Source organism: Cuculus canorus, chromosome 1, assembly GCF_017976375.1.
Source record: "Cuculus canorus isolate bCucCan1 chromosome 1, bCucCan1.pri, whole genome shotgun sequence".
Classification (NCBI taxonomy): domain Eukaryota; kingdom Metazoa; phylum Chordata; class Aves; order Cuculiformes; family Cuculidae; genus Cuculus; species Cuculus canorus.
The window spans coordinates 110845760-110866877 of NC_071401.1; the positions used below are offsets into that span (position 1 = coordinate 110845760).

At 39.3% G+C, this 21118-nt stretch overlaps 1 protein-coding gene across 9 annotated transcripts in view; it reads left to right on the forward strand.

Annotated features, from left to right (window-relative positions):
- Positions 1–16795, forward strand: part of POU2F1 (POU class 2 homeobox 1) — a 110130-nt gene extending 93335 nt beyond the window's left edge. For all 9 annotated transcript variants that reach the window (XM_054056516.1, XM_054056517.1, XM_054056519.1 and 6 more), the window contains 9 exons: positions 904–998; positions 3319–3492; positions 7094–7235; positions 9403–9548; positions 10406–10585; positions 13220–13325; positions 13740–14085; positions 14945–15033; positions 16246–16795. In XM_054056516.1, the coding sequence (XP_053912491.1) occupies positions 904–998; positions 3319–3492; positions 7094–7235; positions 9403–9548; positions 10406–10585; positions 13220–13325; positions 13740–14085; positions 14945–15033; positions 16246–16556 (1589 nt within the window). In that variant the 3' untranslated portion in view covers positions 16557–16795. The remainder of the gene's footprint in view (positions 1–903; positions 999–3318; positions 3493–7093; positions 7236–9402; positions 9549–10405; positions 10586–13219; positions 13326–13739; positions 14086–14944; positions 15034–16245) is intronic.
- Positions 16796–21118: the final 4323 nt, after the last annotated feature.

Here is a 21118-nt window from a genome sequence, read left to right on the forward strand (position 1 = left end):
ATAATATATGCATTTTAGTATTAGAAATGCAAAAAAATCCCAAACCATATAACTTGTAGTTAAAATATATAGATGCAAGCATATATCTTAGTTTCCTGAGAGATTAAAAAACCATACAAATTATGAACTGTAAGAGAATTTACATTTAGAATGACAGCATATTTTGTTTATTGGTTGCATCAGTCCTCACTCTTCTTTAGTGTTGTTGCCTTTGCACAATAACAGGGCTTTCGTATGTTCAGTGTAATGTTTATTCTCCTTGTTGCCATTTTAACAGTGTTCAGCATCTTGCCTGAGCTTTAAGTTCATCATGATTAATTTTCCAAAAGATTCCTTCTTTGTTTCAGCCCAAAGAAGGTTCTGTGGGCTTGTTTTGTCTCCAGGTGGGGTCCGCTTAAGTTTACCAGAGGCAGTTACCCCTTGGCACAGGGTGATACGAAGAGGAAGAAGGGTCATCAAGGACCCAAACTTGTGGTTTTGATTAGTATTCATTTGTTGGATTTGATCTGATTAGTGCTTAGTTGTTCATTTTTATATGGCTCCCTAATTCTTGGTCAGCTCTTGGTTTGTAGGAAGATGTTTACCCCACATTTGTAAGCTGAGAGGGGCAGTAAATGATTCCTGCACACTGAAATGGGATAACCCAGATATTACAAACTCTGCAGAGGAGACTAGTGCAGACTTTTTTCTTTTACACTTCTGTTACCAGACGTACTTCAGGAAAACGCAAGGGAATTTTGGACTCAAATTCCAGCGTCTCAAGATATCTATGCAGGGAGGAAGTGAAGACTCACTTCTCAAATTTCTTGTAACCTTTGTTATTTGACAAGAGTTTTGTTTCACTTCATTTTGTGTTTTAGTCTTTTTAAATGACTAGCCAAACCCACCCTTTTCTCTCTCCAGGTCTCCTGCAAGCGCAGAATCTCTTAACGCAACTACCTCAGCAAAGCCAAGCCAACCTCCTGCAGTCTCAGCCAAGCATCACCCTTGCCTCGCAGGTTGGGCTTATTTCTGCAGTTCATGAGTTGCTTTGAGGGGGGTTGAAATGTTGCGAGTGAATGGTATTAGTTATTAGTGGAGTATTGTAGCTACAATAGTGAGTTTGTGTTTCTAGATTGATTTGGTGTAGATCTGAAGTATCAGTAACTTCAGTTTTGTAGTTTCTACCCTAACGTGGCTCTTTCCATGCATTTAAATTTTAAAGTTTTATTTTTAGATGTAAATATGTCTGATTGCTATCTTGAGTCAATGGCACTAAAGCATTATTCTTGAAAGGCTTTCTTGGACAATCTACAAATCTGTGAAATTCAGAGGAGCGTATGGGCTACCTAAAAAGCTCAAAAAGGAGATTACTGACAAGTATCTTTTATTTTTCTAAAGGTTGCGTTGGTAATCTATCTTTATTGTAGCTTAGTTGTTTTGCTATTATTGCTAAGTCATCACTAGTCTTTTTAGTTACTTTCTTTGACAGCAAAGAGACTGTTAAAAATGCATTAAAATATTCTGTTAGATATATGTTAAAATATTAAAGCTCTATGATTAAGCTTTCAGACTGTAAGAAAAGCAATTTTAAGGTTGCACATGCCTGCAAATTTAATTTTGCTTCACTCTGGCTTTTACTGTGCAATTTAGTTACATGACTGCATGCTGTTTCTCAAGTACTGTGCAATATCATATGGTATCTTCCTGCCAACTTGGTTGCATATAAAAAAATTTTTAGCCTCTAATAAGATGCCTGAGTCTATCAGAGTCTTAGAAAACTACATTTTCTATTTTATCACCTGTAATATTTTTCATGCACCACGTGGAAAATGGAATTTGTCTCACCTCTGTAGTTCATACCTCAGTTAGCAGCATGACTCCCTACTAAGGATTATATTTGGATTAAAAAAAAGTATCAAATCTACAAAGAGAAAATAACTTGTATAAAGGTGGTCAGTTCAGAAAAGACATATTGCAACAATTACTATGTTTAATACAAATTAAAAAATACTAAAAAACCTTTATAGTGTGGCACATATGTACACAATCCTTGAAGGCTCTTACATGATCACGTTATTTCTCAAGTAATGGAATTACAGATCCTGACCTCCCTCTACCATCTGCTGTGCACTGCAAAACACTGCACTAACTCTGGAGAAAAACAACGTAAGGGGCTAGATAAAGACTTGGCTATGTGTACGCCATTTCTTTTAGAACAGCCATTTCTGGACCTTTGTAATACTGTACTGTAGTACTTTGTGCTACTGTAGTGTTGCATAGACTTGAGGCTGTTCTTATTTGCCTGGAAGGAGCCTGTGGTTTCAGAACTGGGTATAGGAAATAAAAGCGTTAAGTCTCTTTACTTAAGAGCCTCAGCTGAACTGAATAGAAATAAAGTATAGTAAACAATTTGTCTCTGCAACTTAGTTCATCTATAAGGAGGTGGAGTTAGGCACTCAAAACATGTTTCCAGTTTTCCTGTTGCACATATAGCCTGAATTGTGTGATACCAGATCTTAATGTATTTTGTTCACCTGTGAATATTTTTCATGATGCTCAGGTTTTTTTCGGATCCTTATTACTGCTGTGTAGCAAAACACCCTAATATAGCAGCGTTCAGGAATAGTAAGCCTTGTGTGGACTTCCTGGAAAATTAGCCTTTTGTATAGAAGAAAAATGTGACCTTAGCAGAATTACTTTCTGCAAGTTGCCTTTGCTCGATTTCTTGTATCACCAGTACGTTCATTCTTACTGTTGCGACTATCAACATAAGGGTTAGAGTGGGATCTATTTTTCTCTTACTGGAAGAGTTGAGTCAGTCACCAGAGATGGTGTTTGAGGATACTTGCCATGTTTGCTGCCCCTGTATGTGCTCGCTGTTCCAAGATTAAATGGGAAACTTGAATCTTTTGGGCTGATGACAATCTGCCACCTCACACAAGCAGTAAATTCAATTTAAAAATGATTAAAAGGGGATGAATGCCAAGCTGTCTGCAAATGATAGAACTATATCAAGTAGGAGTGTTCAGCCTTTCTTTGAGCAGCTTCTGTAGCAAGGGAAAGTTGTTGGTTATCTGCTGCATTGAACATCTCTTACTTTTCTGTAATTGGTTTTGACAGCCTTTAAAAGGCTGTCATACTAATACAGTTTCCTGGATTGTGATTGCTCATTCTTGAGAGGGATGTAAATAAATTTCAGGAACTTTCAGATTGCTGGAAATGTCAAATTCATTGATCTTTCTCACAGAAACCTCACATACCTTTTCTGAATTTAATTTTTGCTGATTATTCTTTGAAGTCTGATTTTCATCTTTTCCTTACTCTCTATCTTAATAGCCAGCAACCCCAACACGCACAATAGCAGCGACCCCCATTCAGCCACTTCCACAGAGCCAGTCAACACCAAAGCGAATCGACACTCCCAGCTTGGAGGAGCCCAGTGACCTTGAGGAGCTTGAGCAGTTTGCCAAGACTTTCAAACAAAGACGGATCAAACTTGGATTCACTCAGGTAAGACTGCGTACCTTAGTGCCTGCCAGTGTGGAATCTGAGGTCTCATCTTTCAAGTCTGGAGGGAGACTACGATTCCACCTTTTCCTAGGAGAACCTTCTTAAATAGGGTTATGCTCTGGCCTTTATGTAGGGGATTTCTAAGAAATAACAGAAAAAGCCATCCATCCATCTTACTTCCCTGTTGGTTTTAAAGCATAGCCATTTTCCCAGCAGGTACGTGCATTTACCAGCTTCAGATGTCATTGCATGTGCGCTATTCATTCCGTAGGTTGTAAAATGAATGGGACAAAGCACTTTAAAGCTGCCTTCAGAAGTACAAAGTTCCAAAAATCATACAGCACAATTAACTGCTCTGTGTGTTTAAAAAGTATGTCACAACTGTGGAGTTGCTTTGGACGTCAAAGGGTTTTTATCTCTCAGGCCTGTTTTCCTATTTAACATCAATGATTTCGGTATTTAATGCTTTTGCTAAGGTTCCTAAACAAAACCTGAAAGGACTGTTACTTTGAAGTTCCCTCCTTACAGAGGTGAACTGGAATTGTGATTTGTTTTGGTTTGCTTAAAAGCTCAGAAAATACCCATAGAGCAGAAGGAAATTAATGTTGAACATAGTGGAAACGATTGAATGAGGAGTACAGTTAAAAGTAGAAAGTGCATTTATATGTTCTGTTACTCTGTTAAAGAGAAGTGCTGCTTAAATCCAAGAGTCTTCTCTTATTAATATCAAAATGATTTTTTTTTCCTGCAAATTAAAATATTTGCTCAGATAAGCAATTAATTTTGGCCAGAGCCAGTTTGGTTTTGCTAGAAGAAATAGCATGCAACAATCAAAGTAGGTATTTAAAAGTCTGAGCTCAGAGAAATCAGTCCAATGCCTGTAATTTGTTCCCCCTCCCCCCGGAATAAGTAAATCTACTCTAGCTGAAAGTATGTGCTGAAGTCAAACTGATTTTTCTGGCAGAGTCCTGAATGCTTGAAAAATCAGGGTTCATAATGGAATTTGCTGGCAACATCTTAATTACAACCTAAGAACAGAATGTTCTTAGTAAAATGAAGTGCATTTTGCTGGCATGTGTGCCTCCTTCCCTCCTTTCTTTCCACTAGAGGGAGGCACAGAAATACAAGTGGTGGGGACACACAAAAGCTGGAATAGAACAGAATAAGAGTAAAACACAATAGCTTCCCCGTAGCCTCACTGAGGAGGTTCATGTAGATCTTTACCTGTTATGTTTAATCTGCCCTGCTGTGACATGATTATAAAGGCTCAACTAGACTTGGAAAGTTATGGGTTAACCCTTCTAATTGACTCTGCTGTGAATTTTAATGGTAAGGAAAAAGAAACACAACTGTTCAGGCTTGTGTTCCCATATTTGCTTTTGAGCTTAAAAGAAGGGGAATCTTGAGAAGGCGATAAAATTGCATTTGATCATTCCTATGCTACTCTGAGCCTGTATGTGTATAATTAGGCAGTTGTAATAATTTCTACCTAATGGCATAATTGGGTGATAATTAGAGACCTCTATTATTGTGATTTCCTATAGTTGGATAAATAGACTGCATTTCAGATGATAGAAGAAATTTATTTCCAGTGGGACTGTAAGCTTTTTCAGACTCGGGCAATCCCTGCCTTTCAAAAAACAATGGTGAGGTTTAGTTTGCATGGCAAACTAATCACTTAAGACATTCTATCTTGTGAGCAATATAACAGGGTTTGAACTTCAGCAGTTCTGTCTCTTCTCCCCCTTGGAAAAGCGGGTGATAGATTTCAATCATTCTGTATAATTGTTTTCCTTTAAAATGAGCATACTGCATCTTAGCATTTTTGTAGGTATGTGACTACTTGGTTGGCACAGATTCGAGCTGCGTAAGCGAACAATTTAGATAATGTTATTTTTGCTCTGTAAAAGGTATTGTCTCTAGTCGTCTGCCTGAGCTTCTTAACAGACCAGTACTCACAACAATGATGTACCTTCTAATCCGTTTCAGTTCAGTACCGGAGCTTCATTCAGCCTACAAAGTAGATCAGAAATGTACATCACCTTTGTCTTCTGTTCCATCCATCCTTTCAGTCGCCAATCCCAATACAGAAAAATTTCATCCCAATATGTGAATTCACTTACCTATAGCGGAAATGCTGCCACCTTTTGGCATTGAAAACTATCAACAAAGAAATGGTTAACTCTTCATTTGAAATCAGACAGCAAACGTTAGAGAAGCGACATAAATGTCAGAATTCAGTTAAATAAGAGGACTGGAGCAAATTTTATAACTTTTTCCTGCCAAGACAAATCAACTTATCTCTAAAATGGTTTGCATAGTCAGGTTTTCTCTTCATAAACCCACGAGAGCATCCATGTTATTTCTCTTGGAATGATTTATGAGTTTTAAAATGCGCAGAATCCTGGTATATGGGTAGAAGTATAAATGTGAGTTCCCACGTTTCCTCTGATTGAAGGGCACACAAACCAGTTGTTCTGGTCCTCTTCTAGGAAGGAAATGGTTTTCTTTGTGCAACCTATACAATTTACTAAGCTTATCAAAGGTTGAACTCTTCCTTGCTTCAGTGTGGCCACTCTGCATGCTGTTAGTTTACTTATATCAAGCTGTGGTTGTGGATCTGACCTAAAAGGAAAGAAAGCAAGCTTTATGCACAGTCTAACTAACCCACTTGCAATTAAACTCCACTAACTATGCTAAAGCTTTTCAGTCTCTTCTTCTAGACTTTTCATACTTTTTTGTGTAAATAAATAAAATTCTAAATTAAACTACTTTAGATAAAGTAAGGATCTTCCAGCTTTAAAACAAAACAAGAAAACATGGTGTTTTTAGTGGCAACAATCAAGGATGGATTGATTTTTCTTTTTTTTTTTTTTTTTTTTTTTAAAATACAAGACTTTCCAAGTCTAAACTATGTATAGGTATATATACACGTATTTTTCATGTATAAGGATAATGTCTGATAGCTAAAACTGAGTTTTGAAAAGCAATAGCATGTGTACAGAGATGATCACCTGTCCGTAAGTCTCCTGGATAGCTTTTTGGCAGACGAGTATTGGTAGTAAAGACTACAGTTAATTATTATTTGAAATGGTTCAGCTTATTGTCTGCTTTGAAATGTGTATCTGTGGGGAGAAGTTTGATTTGAACCTCAGAAGATACTAACAAGGTTCAGATAAGAATATTTTTGCATTTATTTAAATGTGATATATGTTTGCAGACATATTTTCAAGAGTGCTTTCTGCTAATTTGAGAACATGAATTCACTGCATTTCTGCTAATTTGAACTTCCCTTCTTTTAAAGAACTGAGAAAAAACCCCAAATTAATAGGCAGTGGATTGTTCTGCTCAGTGATAAGACTATAAAGACAAAGCATCAGGGATTTCTTGGAAAGAGTTACATGGTTAAACTGACTGAGGTTTGAAATTTCTTTATGGTTATTTGCTTTAGCATGAACCTTGGTAGCACCAAACAAGTTGCTGCGGAACTGAAATCCCACACAGTACTGGAGTCACTAAGAGAGCACAAGAATGTGACAGGATTCCTTGCTTTGGAAGTGCCTATGTTAGTGAAATCCCTTTTTTCTCTTTCTTTGTCCAGGGTGATGTTGGGCTCGCTATGGGCAAACTCTATGGAAATGACTTCAGCCAAACTACCATCTCTCGCTTTGAAGCCTTGAACCTCAGCTTTAAGAACATGTGCAAGTTAAAGCCACTTCTGGAAAAGTGGCTCAATGATGCAGGTGAATGAGTCTGTGTATTTCTTCACCAGCCTACCAAAATCAGTAGGATTCTGAAAAACTGCTTCGTTTGTGCCCTTACGGTTTTATGAAGCCACCAATCTTTGTAACAGTCCATGGGACAAAGAAGGGTGTAGGAATAAGGGTCCATACTTCCCTCTTCGTATGCTTCTAAGCATCTGAAATCGTTCCTGTGTGAACTTCCAGAATTATGTTCTGCAGCCAGCTAAATAATTGCATGGGGTGAGGTGTAATATGTGTCATGGTTTTCCTCCTTCATGTATGTTTATGCATATAACTTCTAATCCTCTTCTAGCTTTCTTTTTCAGATGTGTACTGCAGTGAGGGCTGCATGGTTTATTGTTTCAATAGGTAGAGCTTATTGCATTCATTTCCTCCCACACCCCTATGTTTGTAGTTTTAATCTCTCTTCAAGGGTCTGCATAAACACTCTATTTCTCCCCACTGGAAAAGATTTTGGTGGATTAGGTTTTGCTTTTCCTTCCAGAATTATTTTTTCCTGTGATGTAAGTTATTCATGATGCTGGTGTTGGTAGTGTTCTTTTTTCTTTCTTTCTTTTCCCACCAGCAGAAGGAGCTTGGAAGGTGGTGCTAGGTGCTTAGATAGAAAGTGTTTGAGAGTGCTGTCAGCCAATTTTTTCTTCCAATTATACAACAGTACGTAGTATAAAACTGATGGATCTGCTGAACAGATGGCAGGGGCGGTGTGTGCCTTCCTATTTTAACCAAAATGAAGAGAACTTCATGCTGGCGCCTACAGTATTCTCTGAAATTTTGAAAGTAATTCAATGCAGTGTTGAAAATTTGTCCTACATGGAAACAAAGAATTGTCATTCTGTTGCGCTGACGGGGGTTATCTTTAGGTAATCTGGATCTGTGATGGAAAACATAAAAGGTCTTCACACTGAATGCTCTAGTCCACAGGCCAGTCGTCCCCAAACTTTCCAGCAAATCTAGATGATTCCAGTGCTGCAGGGAATATCACAGTTTATTTTTCCTTCTGGCCTGAAGAAATACTGGGATCTGCAAAGTTAACTTAAGGATTGTAAGCAGCGTTAGAGTCCTTCGCAGCCTAGAAGTTGGGAATCATTGTCTTTAGGGTCAATTAAGTTTTGTGAAAATCTTTGGAAGAAAGATTCAGATAATCTTTTGAAGGTTATTTTTAAGTAAAAGCAGGCAGGAGGAGCATACCAATGATCCCTTCCATTAAGTTACTTTGAGGTGTTGGAGAATTTACTGTTAATGAACTCAGCTTGTTCTCTGGAGTTTTCAGGATGGTGAGGGGTTTCAGTACTTTTATAGGTGCCATTACTGAAAAAAAAAAATCTGGAAAATAATGAACTGAAAGTAGTTCCCCATTTGAGCTTACCAGAATGGTCTTAGGCATTGTGAAATCTAACACCTGCTTATCACCCACAACTCCCAGTGCAGTAAGGGATCTCCAGACATGATTAAACATTTTATTTAAATTCCCTGCTGGAAATTGTGTTTTGGTTATTTTGCACTTTCTGCTACAAAGTGGGGTCAAGTGTATTCTCTCTTTGCTCTTCTGTGAGGCCAAAAAGACAGGGTTAGGGATTGACAGCTTGAGACCTAGTGGGGCTCAGGAGGGGCAGCTGCTAGCTTGGCTGTTCATAGAACTGCTTAGCAATGAGTATCTGCTGAGATCTCCAGAGACAAAAGGTTTAGTGCTGTGAAGCTGGCTATGAACTTGCTCTAGTGTATTGCAGGGTGGGTAAAAGAAATTTTAGGCTGCTCACATTTTTTCGTAATTGCCTGTGACTTACAGGTAGAGCTCATGGGTATGAGTTACTGCTTTTTTTTGCTTTAAACTGTGACATATGGTGAAGGAAGGTGGATTGGAATAACTTAAAGGGAGACAAACTTTGTATAGGTGTTTCAAAAGGGATTCTGTGGTAGCCTATAGGAACAGAGGGCACTCTCTGGACTTACGTATAGCTTTTACCTTCAAGTATAAGTTGTAATTTACAAGTACAATGATTAATGCATGTGATCTTCAGAAATCTCTACATATCTGGAAAAGATACGCAGTGGGTTTTAAAATACCATGCACACGTGAAGAGCACTTGCATTAGACTGCACTGCATTTAAATAAAATCTCCTAATTTATGTTGCTTTCTTTTTTCAGAGAACCTCTCATCTGATTCAACTCTCTCCAGCCCAAGTGCCCTGAATTCTCCAGGGCTGGGGGTCGAAGGCTTGAACCGTAGGAGGAAGAAACGCACCAGCATAGAGACCAACATACGTGTGGCCTTAGAGAAGAGTTTCCTGGAGGTCAGTGATCCTGTTGCTCTGCTCACTCTGTAAAGAAATGAAGAAAGTTTGCTTAACAATCGTATCTGTTCAAGTGATCCCATTACTGTGCTATTTAGGAAAGTGCTTGTACTAGACAAAGTGAATGAAAAGGCTGTGCCAAGAAGCACGCATCAATGTCTACTTCAGTTTAAACAAAAAATAAGAACACAAAACCCCTTGAAAAAAGCTGATTGGTTCTTGCAGTTCACTGACTTTGTGATTTCGCATTCCAAGATACTAAGCTATAGAAGTAAGCTTGATATTCAGCACATCAAAACCCAAAATATATTACCGTTTTCTGAGGACATATAAATGGGGTGACAGTCCCATACATAATATGAGATATTTAGCTGGCCGTATGCTACTCTTGTAACACTTTGCGTTACACGTACTCTTGTACATTTTGTGCAGCTGTATGGGCAGATAGCCTCAGTTAAATAGCCTGTTCAATCTTACCTGTCTTTCATTTTGGGTCTAGATAACTTGGGGTTCATTTGGCTATCGCTGTAGTTAATCTCTCCTATTCCTTTCCAAGAGATACTGGAAGAAATAGTTCCTTATCAAGGTCTAGAATTCCTTGAAGGATTAACTCATAAGTCAGATCTCTCCTCCCAAAAGAAGTGTGTGAGGAGCACAGCTTACTATTGGTAGAAATGTTCCTGCAACTACGAATATGGAGTGCTGAAATATCTATCGTGATCTATCTCTGCTGTACCGCTGCCCAGATTCTGAATATAAATGGCTCACCCAGATTTCTGCCTAGTGAAGAAGAAGCAGTAATGTAAAATTTCAGAAGGTAACTTCACAGCTTTTCAAGTATTGTTTCCTTTTCTCAGAACCAAAAGCCTACCTCGGATGAGATCACCATGATAGCTGACCAGCTAAACATGGAGAAGGAGGTGATCCGTGTTTGGTTCTGTAACCGGCGCCAGAAAGAGAAAAGGATCAACCCACCCAGCAGTGGTGGAACCAGCAGCTCGCCCATCAAAGCAATTTTCCCTTGCCCAACCTCACTGGTAAGAATCAAGAAACTGTTGATGAAGATCACTGTAAGAGGGAGTTCTATTGTACTCACTGTGGAGGTTGCACATGATACACCTTCTTTGTACAGCAGACTTGTTCTCACACATTTTTATTTGCCTCTGATTTTAAATATCCTACTTGCATATTATATAAGAGAGATAATGCTTACAAACCAGACACTAGTTGGGCCTTCAGTTGGGGTTTTTTTTTGGTCAACTCACAAGTACATACTCTGACTAGCAAATTTGCAGTTGGGGTTATTGCCTTGAACATATTTCAGGTAGTGAACTCCATTTTATATCTGGATTTTCTCTCTTACCCACACTTTTTGTAAAATATTAGTAATTAAAAAAAATGCTTGACAGCTACCCTTCCCCTCTTATTTTGGCTGCTCTGATAAGTAGATGAGCAGTAGTAACACTTATCATTTGGAGACTTCTGTCACATAAATCCAATAATACTTTTTAGTCAGGAATGATTTATATAAAAAAAGACGTGGAACAAAGGAAAAATTTAGCTAATACTCATGTAATTTATTTCCCACACTTGTATTTGCCTCAGGTAAACACAAACTTCATGAAAATAAGAGTAACAAAACACATGCTTCAAGGTTCCTTCAGCTCCTTTGCTACCAATGTCCATGGAGGTCTGTTTTCATAAATAGAAACAGTAGCTATTAGATTTCATAGTAGCTATGCTAATAGGAATGTGGTGGAATTTATGTAGGCTGTAGCTATCCTTTTGTAGTATTTATTCCACCCTCATCACTGTAGTAGCTAATATCCTCCAGTACTTCATTAAACCGTTAATTTTGGTGACGTGTCATTCTTTCCCCTCATCCTCGTTTCAGGATCTGTGCATGCAACCTTTAGTTTCAGGGGAAGGGATATGTTAAGTGTACTTAGTACTTTTTATTGGGTTTTTTTTCTTTTTTTTTTTTTTCCCCAGTTGGAAAGCAAGGCTGCATGCCTTGCAACCAAAGCAGAATGCAGTGAGATTTATCATAGTGTGTTTTAGTAACCATGCGAGTTTACTTGGGGTGCAACTTAAGAAAGATTTCCTATGTGTATTTCCCTTTTATTATAGACTCCCATTATGCGTAAGAAATTGAGGTGTTAACTACAATCTGTATTTTTTCAGTGCTGTTTCACTTAAGCAGCTTCACTCAATGTACGCTTCTCTTAGGACTGTGCTGCCACTCAAATGGGTGTTCCGGCCTTGCTGCCCTCAGCCTTTACTGGCTATGTGCTTTGTTGATTCCTTGTGTCACCTCTGGAGATTGCTTGGCCATAGATTTGGCTTACTGGTTTGACTGCAAATTAACCATGCGAAGAACAATGGTGAATTTTCAGTATGGCCAAATAAGCAATCTGACTTGTGACTTGGCTGGACAAGTGTTCAGGCTCTGAAGCAGGATTGGAGGGAAATTCTCCTTTTGATGGCAGCCTACTTTTGCATTGGCTGAAGTCAGTCGTTGTAACCACGGGGTTAGCTGTATTAATTCTAGGGCATTCACTGCTCTGAAATATGGATTGTGACCTTGGCCTTAATTGTTTGGTGGACAGATGACAGATAAGATGTCTGGGCTGCATTAGTGGGAAGTGAACTATGTATCTAGCTGTTCTTTATTTCATACGCTGTTTGAGATGGGCCGAAAGCTTTCAGATCTGTCCCAGTTGCCCTAGTCTTGTTTAAAATGCATGAAGCATTTGACTTCCTATAAGAGGATATGCAGCATGAGAGAGATTTCTCTGATAATAAACTTAAGGTAAGAGAGAGGAAAGGAGGAAGGGTTTAGCCTATATCCTTGGCTATTTTCTCTTGGGCAATTCTAAAGGATTCGTTTCTCTCATTGATGTATAACAGCCTTCAAATATTATGGTTGGATACCATTTCTTGTCCATAAAAAGTCCTTTCTCTCCTTATATTTCATTTTTCCTCATAATCTAGTTCCTCCAGCCTTAAATCTTTGGTGTTTTTTGTCTGTAATGTCTTCAGTTTGTTGTAGCTTTCTTGTAATAAGCTGTCCACAACTAAAATTAGCTAATGTCTTTTGTAAAATTCAGAGATCCTTCCTCTGGCACAAGGAAATTTATCAAAGTAGAGCTTATAGTTTGGCTGGGTAAACGTGAACTGTTATTCTGTTTATCCATGTAAACACATTACCCTAAATACCTTTAAGTAATGCTGTGGCATTTAAATAATTTTATTGGATGAAGAGTTTTGGAGTAGAAAAGATGTTTAAATGAGAAAAAAAAAAACCATGCAGAAATAATATATTTTGTAACTCTTTCTATAAGAGTGACTTTATTAAAACAAGATGCTGTCTTGTGGGAGTCAGAAAGGGAGGGCTAGCTTGCAGTCCTGAGGCAGTATGGATGTAATGGCTATATCTCCCTTCAAATACTGAATGATTAAGAATAAAGATATTGCTAGTAATTAGAGATGGTACTATGGCTGGTCCACTGAATGATAAAGTAACGGAATTATTAAAAAGTTAATTTTGATGCAGCGTTTGCCCTGATAACTTCCTCAGCTGAGGATGGGGAGAAAGAAATCCAAGTCTAGTAGCTAACTCTTTTTTGTCTTTGAGCAGTTGAGCAGTTGTGTTCTTTTTTGACCTCCAGGTGGCAACCACGCCAAGCCTTGTGACTAGCAGTGCAGCTACAACCCTGACTGTCAATCCTGTGCTCCCTCTGACCAGTCCTGCTGTAACTAGTCTGTCAGTCACAGGTAAGGGTTGATTTCCCTTGTCGCCACGTTAACCTCTACCATTTTCACCTTTTAAACTCTTCAAAAGGTCAATTCAGTATTGATCACTAGTATCCTAGGACATTCTTGTTGTTCCTTGTAACTCCACTGGGAAACTTCAGTCTTTACTGCCATTCAGTTGGCTTTTCTGGGGGTGAATTCACAGGTGATGCTGGAATGAAATATGCTACATTTCATTGCTAGCTTCTAGAGCTCCTCAGCCTGCTATTGGGAAATGTCACTTGATTCAGAGCTTCTCATTTGGATTCTTGGTGCTTCTCGGTCCTACAGAAATGTGTTTGTTTCTCTTTCAGCTGGGTGCAGTTCAGTTGGTTAGTGATTTCTGTTGAGTCATATCTGTGTTTTGGACTGATCTAACCAGAATCAATCTTCTAGGTACAACAGAAACCACCTCCAACAACACGGCAACAGTAATTTCAACAGCACCTCCAGCTTCTTCAGCAGTGACATCACCCTCCCTAAGTCCTTCCCCTTCTGCCTCAGCCTCAACTTCAGAGGCATCCAGTGCCAGTGAGACCAGCACAACACAGACAACCTCCACTCCCTTGTCCTCCCCTCTTGGAACCAGCCAGGTGATGGTAACGGCATCAGGGTTGCAAACAGCGGCAGCAGCCGCATTACAAGGAGCTGCACAGTTGCCTGCAAATGCAAGTCTTGCTGCCATGGCTGCTGCAGCAGGGCTAAACCCAGGCTTGATGGCATCCTCGCAGTTTGCAGCTGGGTAAGGATGAGGTTTTTTATACCCTTTTAGGAGAGATGACAGAGGAGGGAGTGAGAATTCTTAGGATAAATTGCTTTTATGTGTCACTATTTTCTGGTAGCTCACTTGCTGATTCTAGTGTAATTTATCTCAAGTTTTGAAGTTTACCTATAGATAGTAATTGGCTGTTCCCATCAATGTACACAAATATTGTTTTCATTTTACAGATGAAAAAGCTGTGTTGCAGCAATGTTATTATTTGATAAATCATCCATCCCACTGCAGAGCTTGACTTAAGAGCTGTAACCTACCAGTGAATCACAGAATCTGTTCTACTAATTGTAAAATGGAGAGCTGGCCTAGACCCACTTGACCCCTTTATATTCATTTCTCAATCATGAGCAAGAAGCTGTAAGAGATGCACAAAAGATGTATTGTCGAAGTTTTCCTTCTAAAAATATTGCTCTGAGAGATGACTCCTTGCTTCTTCAGTTCCTCTTGATTTACATCTTTCGTATCTGAATTTGGGAGATGATGATAGTTCTCTAACAAGTGGCAGTTTCCTCGAAATACTTTACAAGAATATTTAACAGCGACAGTCCACACAAGTCATGTAGTTATAGTGTCTGTACTTCAGGCATGTTGCTGATCACAGAGCTGAAAGGCAACATCTACTCAAGCATCATGAAGGATAAACTAAAATTAGCCTTGATCTCTGGTGTTTCCATCTTTCCTGCCCTACCCCCACCCACTCCACTCCACCCCACCCTCGGGTTTTTTAGGTGTAAATACGATGGTGTACTTCTGAACAGTGACAACCTTCTCCTAAAAGTAACACTCCTTCTCTTTTTTTCTTCTTCCTCAATCTTGCTTCCTGCAGAGGTGCCTTACTCAGTCTCAATCCAGGGACGTTAGGTGGTGCTCTCAGCCCAGCCCTGATGAGCAACAGTACACTGGCAACTATTCAAGGTCAGTAGTGTTTCTTTTAATTTGTCTCTGTCATAAAACATCAGTTTACGTGCTTTGTTTTTCCCTGCGAAAAAAGAGCACCGACTCCTTAGCAGTAGGCATAAATGTTATAGGAGTAGAGGGTTTACAAAAATTTAAATGCACAAATACACTTTATGTATCATGGAGGAGGGAGAAGATATGACTTCGGAAAGGGGATTAGAACTGTGTGTGATCTTGTAGAGATTTACAGGAAGTGTTTAAGATATTGAATGTGATCTGGAATTTATTCTGTAATCCTCTCCCCATTGGCATGTGTCTCCAGCAGGTTAGAGGTTTGCTTTTTATAGGCCTACTAGCTTAAGCTTGAGCAGAGTTGCGCTGTTTTGAGGTCTGTTAGGAGGGCAGTTCTGAGATAGACTTGATCCTGACTTCTTGTCCTTATGTGTATTTAGAAAAAAACCACAGCAAACAACTTACTTTCTTAAGTCCTTACGTAGAACTTAAAAACCATAAATCCTCTTTTAGAGGAGTAAAGATTTGTTTTGAAAGTGCCATGCAGCCAGAAGTTTCCACCAACTATAGCAAGAGTTATTCTCAGTTCATAGTGTGTCATCTGTAAAAACTAGATCATGTAAGTGCCTAAAGAGCTTGCTAACCTATATATTCAAATATCCTCTAAACTAGCTTAACAAATCTTGTTTCTAGGGTACAAGAAAGAGCCATTTCGTAAGGTCACAAATAAATTTAGGAGATCATAATCTAAGGCAGACTGAACCCTGTAGACCCGTGAGAGTAAGTCGTAACAGTGATTGTATGTCAACATTTAAAATGTTATGCTCTGAGGATACATGACTTTCATCTTGTGATTGCTGTCATTTCATGTGAACACTCATCTCAACCCTTTCCAGTGTAGATTGCCTGAATGTACAGGTTTTCTGTGGAAAGGAAACATAGACCAGTATCGTGCTTAAAGATTTGAAGAAAGGCATGATGGAATTAGTTTTAGGAGCAAGCAACAGAGGTGTTTGAGTATCTGCAAGGTCTTGTCCACTTTTCATAGAGAGTTCTGTTTTTTAAGAACAACCTATGATGAGATAACTGTCGTTAGTGGTGTAGAAAACACATATATGAGAGAAAGTAAAATGCAGAGAGCAGCTGCTTTTAGGCACATTTTGCATTATTGCTTGCTGCTAATTTTATCTCCTCCCTGCTTAATTTTCCTGTTTTTAGCTCTTGCATCTGGTGGCTCTCTTCCAATAACATCACTGGATGCAACTGGAAACTTGGTGTTTGCCAATGCCGGAGGTACTCCTAACATCGTAACTGCCCCTCTGTTCCTGAACCCTCAGAACCTTTCTCTGCTCACCAGCAACCCGGTTAGCTTGGTCTCTGCAGCTGCAGCCTCCGCAGGGGCCTCTGGACCAGTCGCCAGCCTTCATACCACCTCCACCTCAGCTGAGTCCATCCAGAACTCTCTCCTCACCGTGGCCTCTGCAAGCGGGGCCACGTCCACCACCACTACTGCCTCCAAGGCACAGTGAGCCGGGCTGAGCTGTGCTGCCAGCAGCCTGTTTCACTGTGCGGTGGGATTGGCTGCCAGCGGGGTTTATAAACTGAAAATGTGATGGGCATCCTCTCGCCGTGTTGCTGGGGACAAGGGAGAGAAGGAAAAAGATAAAAAAAAAAACCAAACAAAAGCAAAACAGGAAGGATTTAAAGCTGGGACAGACATTTGCCTAATTTTATAATAAACACTGTCTTTTCAGGATCGCTTCATGGATCGGAGAACTTTCTAACCAAAAATGTAAAAAAAACAAAAAACAAAAAAACAAAAAAAAAAACCACAAAAAAAGTGAAAGGACTACTTATCATTTCCAGCAGTCACAATGACAAGTTAAGGTGGGTTATCAGCGCAAACATAGGAAGGGGAATTTCTTCTTTCTTTTTGGTCTAAATATCTTTCTTTTTTTAATTATCATTTTATAGGTCTGTTGTACAGGCCATTATGTCATACAAGGTGTTTATAATCGTATCAATCATGTTGGGGGTTCCTTTCTTAACTGGTACAATTTAGGCAGGCCTGTATTACTGGTGTATCTCTATTATTATTATTATGATTATTATTATTATTTTTATATATATAGTTTGGACGCGTTTGTCTTTTGCTCCTGGATTATTTTCAGTGAGCTCCCACACCATGGGGGGAGGGCGGGAGGGTGGAGAGGAAGAATGGAGCACAAATAGACTTTCTGTCCTAATTAGTCTTCTGGGAACGTTCTGAACAGTTTCCTCATCCTTGCATTTGTCTGATAGTTACTTATAGGGGTCAGAAGAATTTATGTTCATCATTTGTGCAGGAAGCCCAGTGTGGCAGTAGAGATCATTGTGTGCAAACTTCCAGGCTGGTCTCTGCTTTTTAAGCAGAGGTAGCAATTAGTTTTGACCTGCAGTTCTCCTTCTCTCGATTATTTAGACAAAATGGCCAAATTCTGCTCTTAGGTTTGTGTGCATAGTTCCTTTTATACTTCAGAGAGTGGGATTTGACCTCCCAGGTCTAGATTGTGTGACGTACGGATGGCTCTTCTGTTCTTTTGGTTTGATTTTGCTGTTAAAAGCGTATACCAATATGATAAAAATGTCATTGCCCCAGCTCACTGGCAGCATGTAAAACAGCATTTGCAGTCCTAAATTCCCACCAGGTGAATTGATACAGGATTTCAAAAGTCATATTCTCCCCATTCATGGCAATATTCCTTTTTCTGTTAATTCTGATGCTTCCAACATTATATTTAGGAAAACTTTCAAGTAAAAAGGTGCTTCTGGCTGCAAAACACAGAAGCCAACAGTATGAGAACAGAAGTTACCATCATTTTTGCCAACACAATAGGCTCTGGAGCTTTGCACATACCTGCATGATCTCATGTAGTCTCTGAGCTGTGATGCTGCTAGCTGTGTGAAAACGGCAATCTGCATCTGTGACAGAGCATCACGGTTTGCCTGCCACTGTAACGGTCTTTTCAAGGTTGATTGAGATTTGTGTAGCGAAGGATATTTGCATGGATGAGGAAGAGTAATGAACCGTACAGAAGTTAGATCTGTATATTCTTAAATATACAATCTAGTATCTGAACCAAAAAAAAAGATTTTTAAAAAGACTGGATCACTGCAATGCAGTTCACTTTGAACTTTACTTTCCTGATGAATTTAAAGGTTTCTGCCATGTGTATAAAACTAAATTACTTTTAACTAGTGAGGGTATTAGCAGAGTCGTTTTCCCCTGCCCCCTTTTCTTTTGTCACCAGAGTGTCGTAAAATAATAAGCTGATGCAGCTGTGTTTATTTTGTTGATGATTCAGGGGGATCCTGGAGCTTCTCATCCAAGATCCAGAAGGCAGCAACTTTAAACTCTACATATGCTTGGGTTGTGGGACCTGAGCATGTGGGATTTGCATTTGCACTCAAGTGGCAGAATCCCTTATCTTTCCCTTCACCACCACGTTTTTGCTCTGTTCATCTCTAGCTCTCCACCTTGCTGTTTTACTGAATATTTAAACCAATTATCCCTAAAACTTCAAAACTAGTGAACTGCAAGCAGGGAAACTAACAAATGTCCGTCCACCATTTCTAATGTGTTTTTGATTTTTTTATGTTTTATTTTTTTAAAACTAAGCTTGAACCAAAGTCAATTTCTAGCAAGCTGCTGTACTAATGGACTAGTTTGTATAAGTGCAGTTCAGATGCAGAGAGGCGATAGATGCTACTGACAATTTCTTTTTCATTTGTCTTTTGTTTTTATTTTATATAAAAGTTGCTGCTTGTTTTTAATCTTTTTTTTTTTTTTTTTTTTTTGGTTGATTGGTAATTTGTGTTATCCTTGGGGCAGACTTTTAACTTGATTTTAATTTGTTTTCTTTTGTTTGATGTGTAAATAGAATGGCAATGTCAGGGGAGTGTTAATCCAACAGGTCCCACCCTCATCCCACCAGTATGGATAAATCTAAGTATTTTTGTTGTGTCTCTATGACTTCAGGCTGTGCAGGAGACTTTTAGGGCTATGGATAGTACTGCAGAAATGGAAATGGCCCACAGAAATAGCTTCAGTGCAGTAATAGGTATAGCTGGGTGAGCTTCAGGGAGATGGAAAGAAGTGGAAGAGGAGATGCTGGTATCTACTATGTTGGTCTGGAGGCCATAGCACGGATGACAGTTTCTACCAAAGGAATGCAAGTCTCTGGAACTTGTGTTCAGTGGAGTAAGAGGGCAGGGAAAGCTGCAGTTATAGTGTTCATTCCCGACTCTGAAAGTTCCAGCTTACTTTCATGCCTGTGCAAAAATACAGAATTTATCAGGAAGTTTTTTTTGTTAAAGGGAGAATACTACCGGTCTTTTCTCCGATGTATCCTCCACTCCCTAAGGGTTTTGTGGCAGGGTCAGGGGTCGTGGTCCTTGCATATGTCTAGGAAACACAAAGAAAGGTGGGCCTTAAATCAGTGTAAAATCCTCTCTCCACAGTTCAAAGAGACTGTGCCATTAGGTGTCTGAATAAGTTTTCATGTCCCATTCTTGCTGGTTTGTGGTTGGGAGAGGATCTTGTTGAGTACATATCTGGAACACTAATGCAGCTTGGATGGTTTATTTATTATAAAAATCTGCTTTTTTCCTGACTACCTTTGCATTGGTCACATGGCTTTGGTGTGAGCACCTTATACCCCCTTACCCTCCTCCTCTCTACCCCATCACCCTCTCTGGGGCCCAGATTCCAGGGAATTTCTTAGCAAGTCTTTTTCTGAGGCAAACTGGAAACTCAGAGTAGGCACATATCCAGAAAGGGCTTGGTTTTTCTTGCAGAAGCTGATGTAATACCCAAACAGCACATATCCCATGGCATCCATTACCAATGTGCTCTGATTCATTGTCCTGAAACATCCCAATGACTGACTGTTGCTCTTGGAGCCTGTTTTGCATCCCTAGCAGTGTTTTGTCTTGTGCATAATGGCTACCTCCAGTATTTAGGTGACGGATGGAAATCAGATTGGCTCCTTCAGAGCAAGAAAAGAATATGAGATCATGTATTAGAATTTAGCAAAATTTCTTCTTTAAATCATTATCATGCTGATAGCAGAAAGTGATGCATCTGAAAAGGGACAATAACCATTGTATACAGACCTAGTAAATATGATTGTGGTCTGAGTTCACGAGTGTTGAAAATGGTGAATTACTGGGACATGTCTGCTTGGACATGCGTTGTCACAAACTTGCTGACATACCCAGGATATCTATTTACCAAGCAAATTTGATCTTTTTCCTCCAATGACGCAGTTGTATCTCTTGATTCTAGTATCAGTGGGTTCATGCATTGAACAGAGGATTTTCTGTCTCACAGTTACAGTCGTAAATCCTTAATACTCTTTTTAGGGGAAGATTTTGTGTGCGAAGGTTTGTTTTTAGACAGTCTTCTAGCTGTATGCTGAAATATTTGCTCCTGTACTGATTTGTCAGCCAGGACCATAAGGAATTTTGGAGCGTTTTAGAAACAGATAATAGCATCTCTTTTTCAGAGCTCCATGTCTCTGTATTTAAAGATATATGAGTTGCTTTTCATAGTTGCAGGCGTGCCAAAGGACACACGCAAGAAAAGAGGAGGTGAAAAACTCTCTCTTTATAGCCAAGGACAGAGCTCAAAAATCAAAAGATTTACCGAGACACAAATGCGGGTATGCCCTGAAGGTCTAGCAGAACAAATTAGAAAATGGCTTCAGGATAAGGTGTGGTAGGCTGGTGATGAAATTTTTTTCTGATGTTAGGAAAACATAATTCCAGTTCGGTTTTAGCACACTTGATCTCCTCAGAACGCACCCTCTCTAGTTACCATAGAATTATTCATAAACAGTTCATTGAAGCTACACAGATGTATGGCTGCTTACAAGAGTCACCTCTGTCTATTTAAATCTGCATCTGAGGATTTATTTTGTTTCTGAGTTATTGTGCAGTATGTGGTAGTCTAAGTACATTTTATTACATTGCTCTGAGATGGTGTGTATGTGCATGCACTCAGAAGATTGTTGGAGAGATACCATGCTTGTTACATGCACGAGTACCTGAT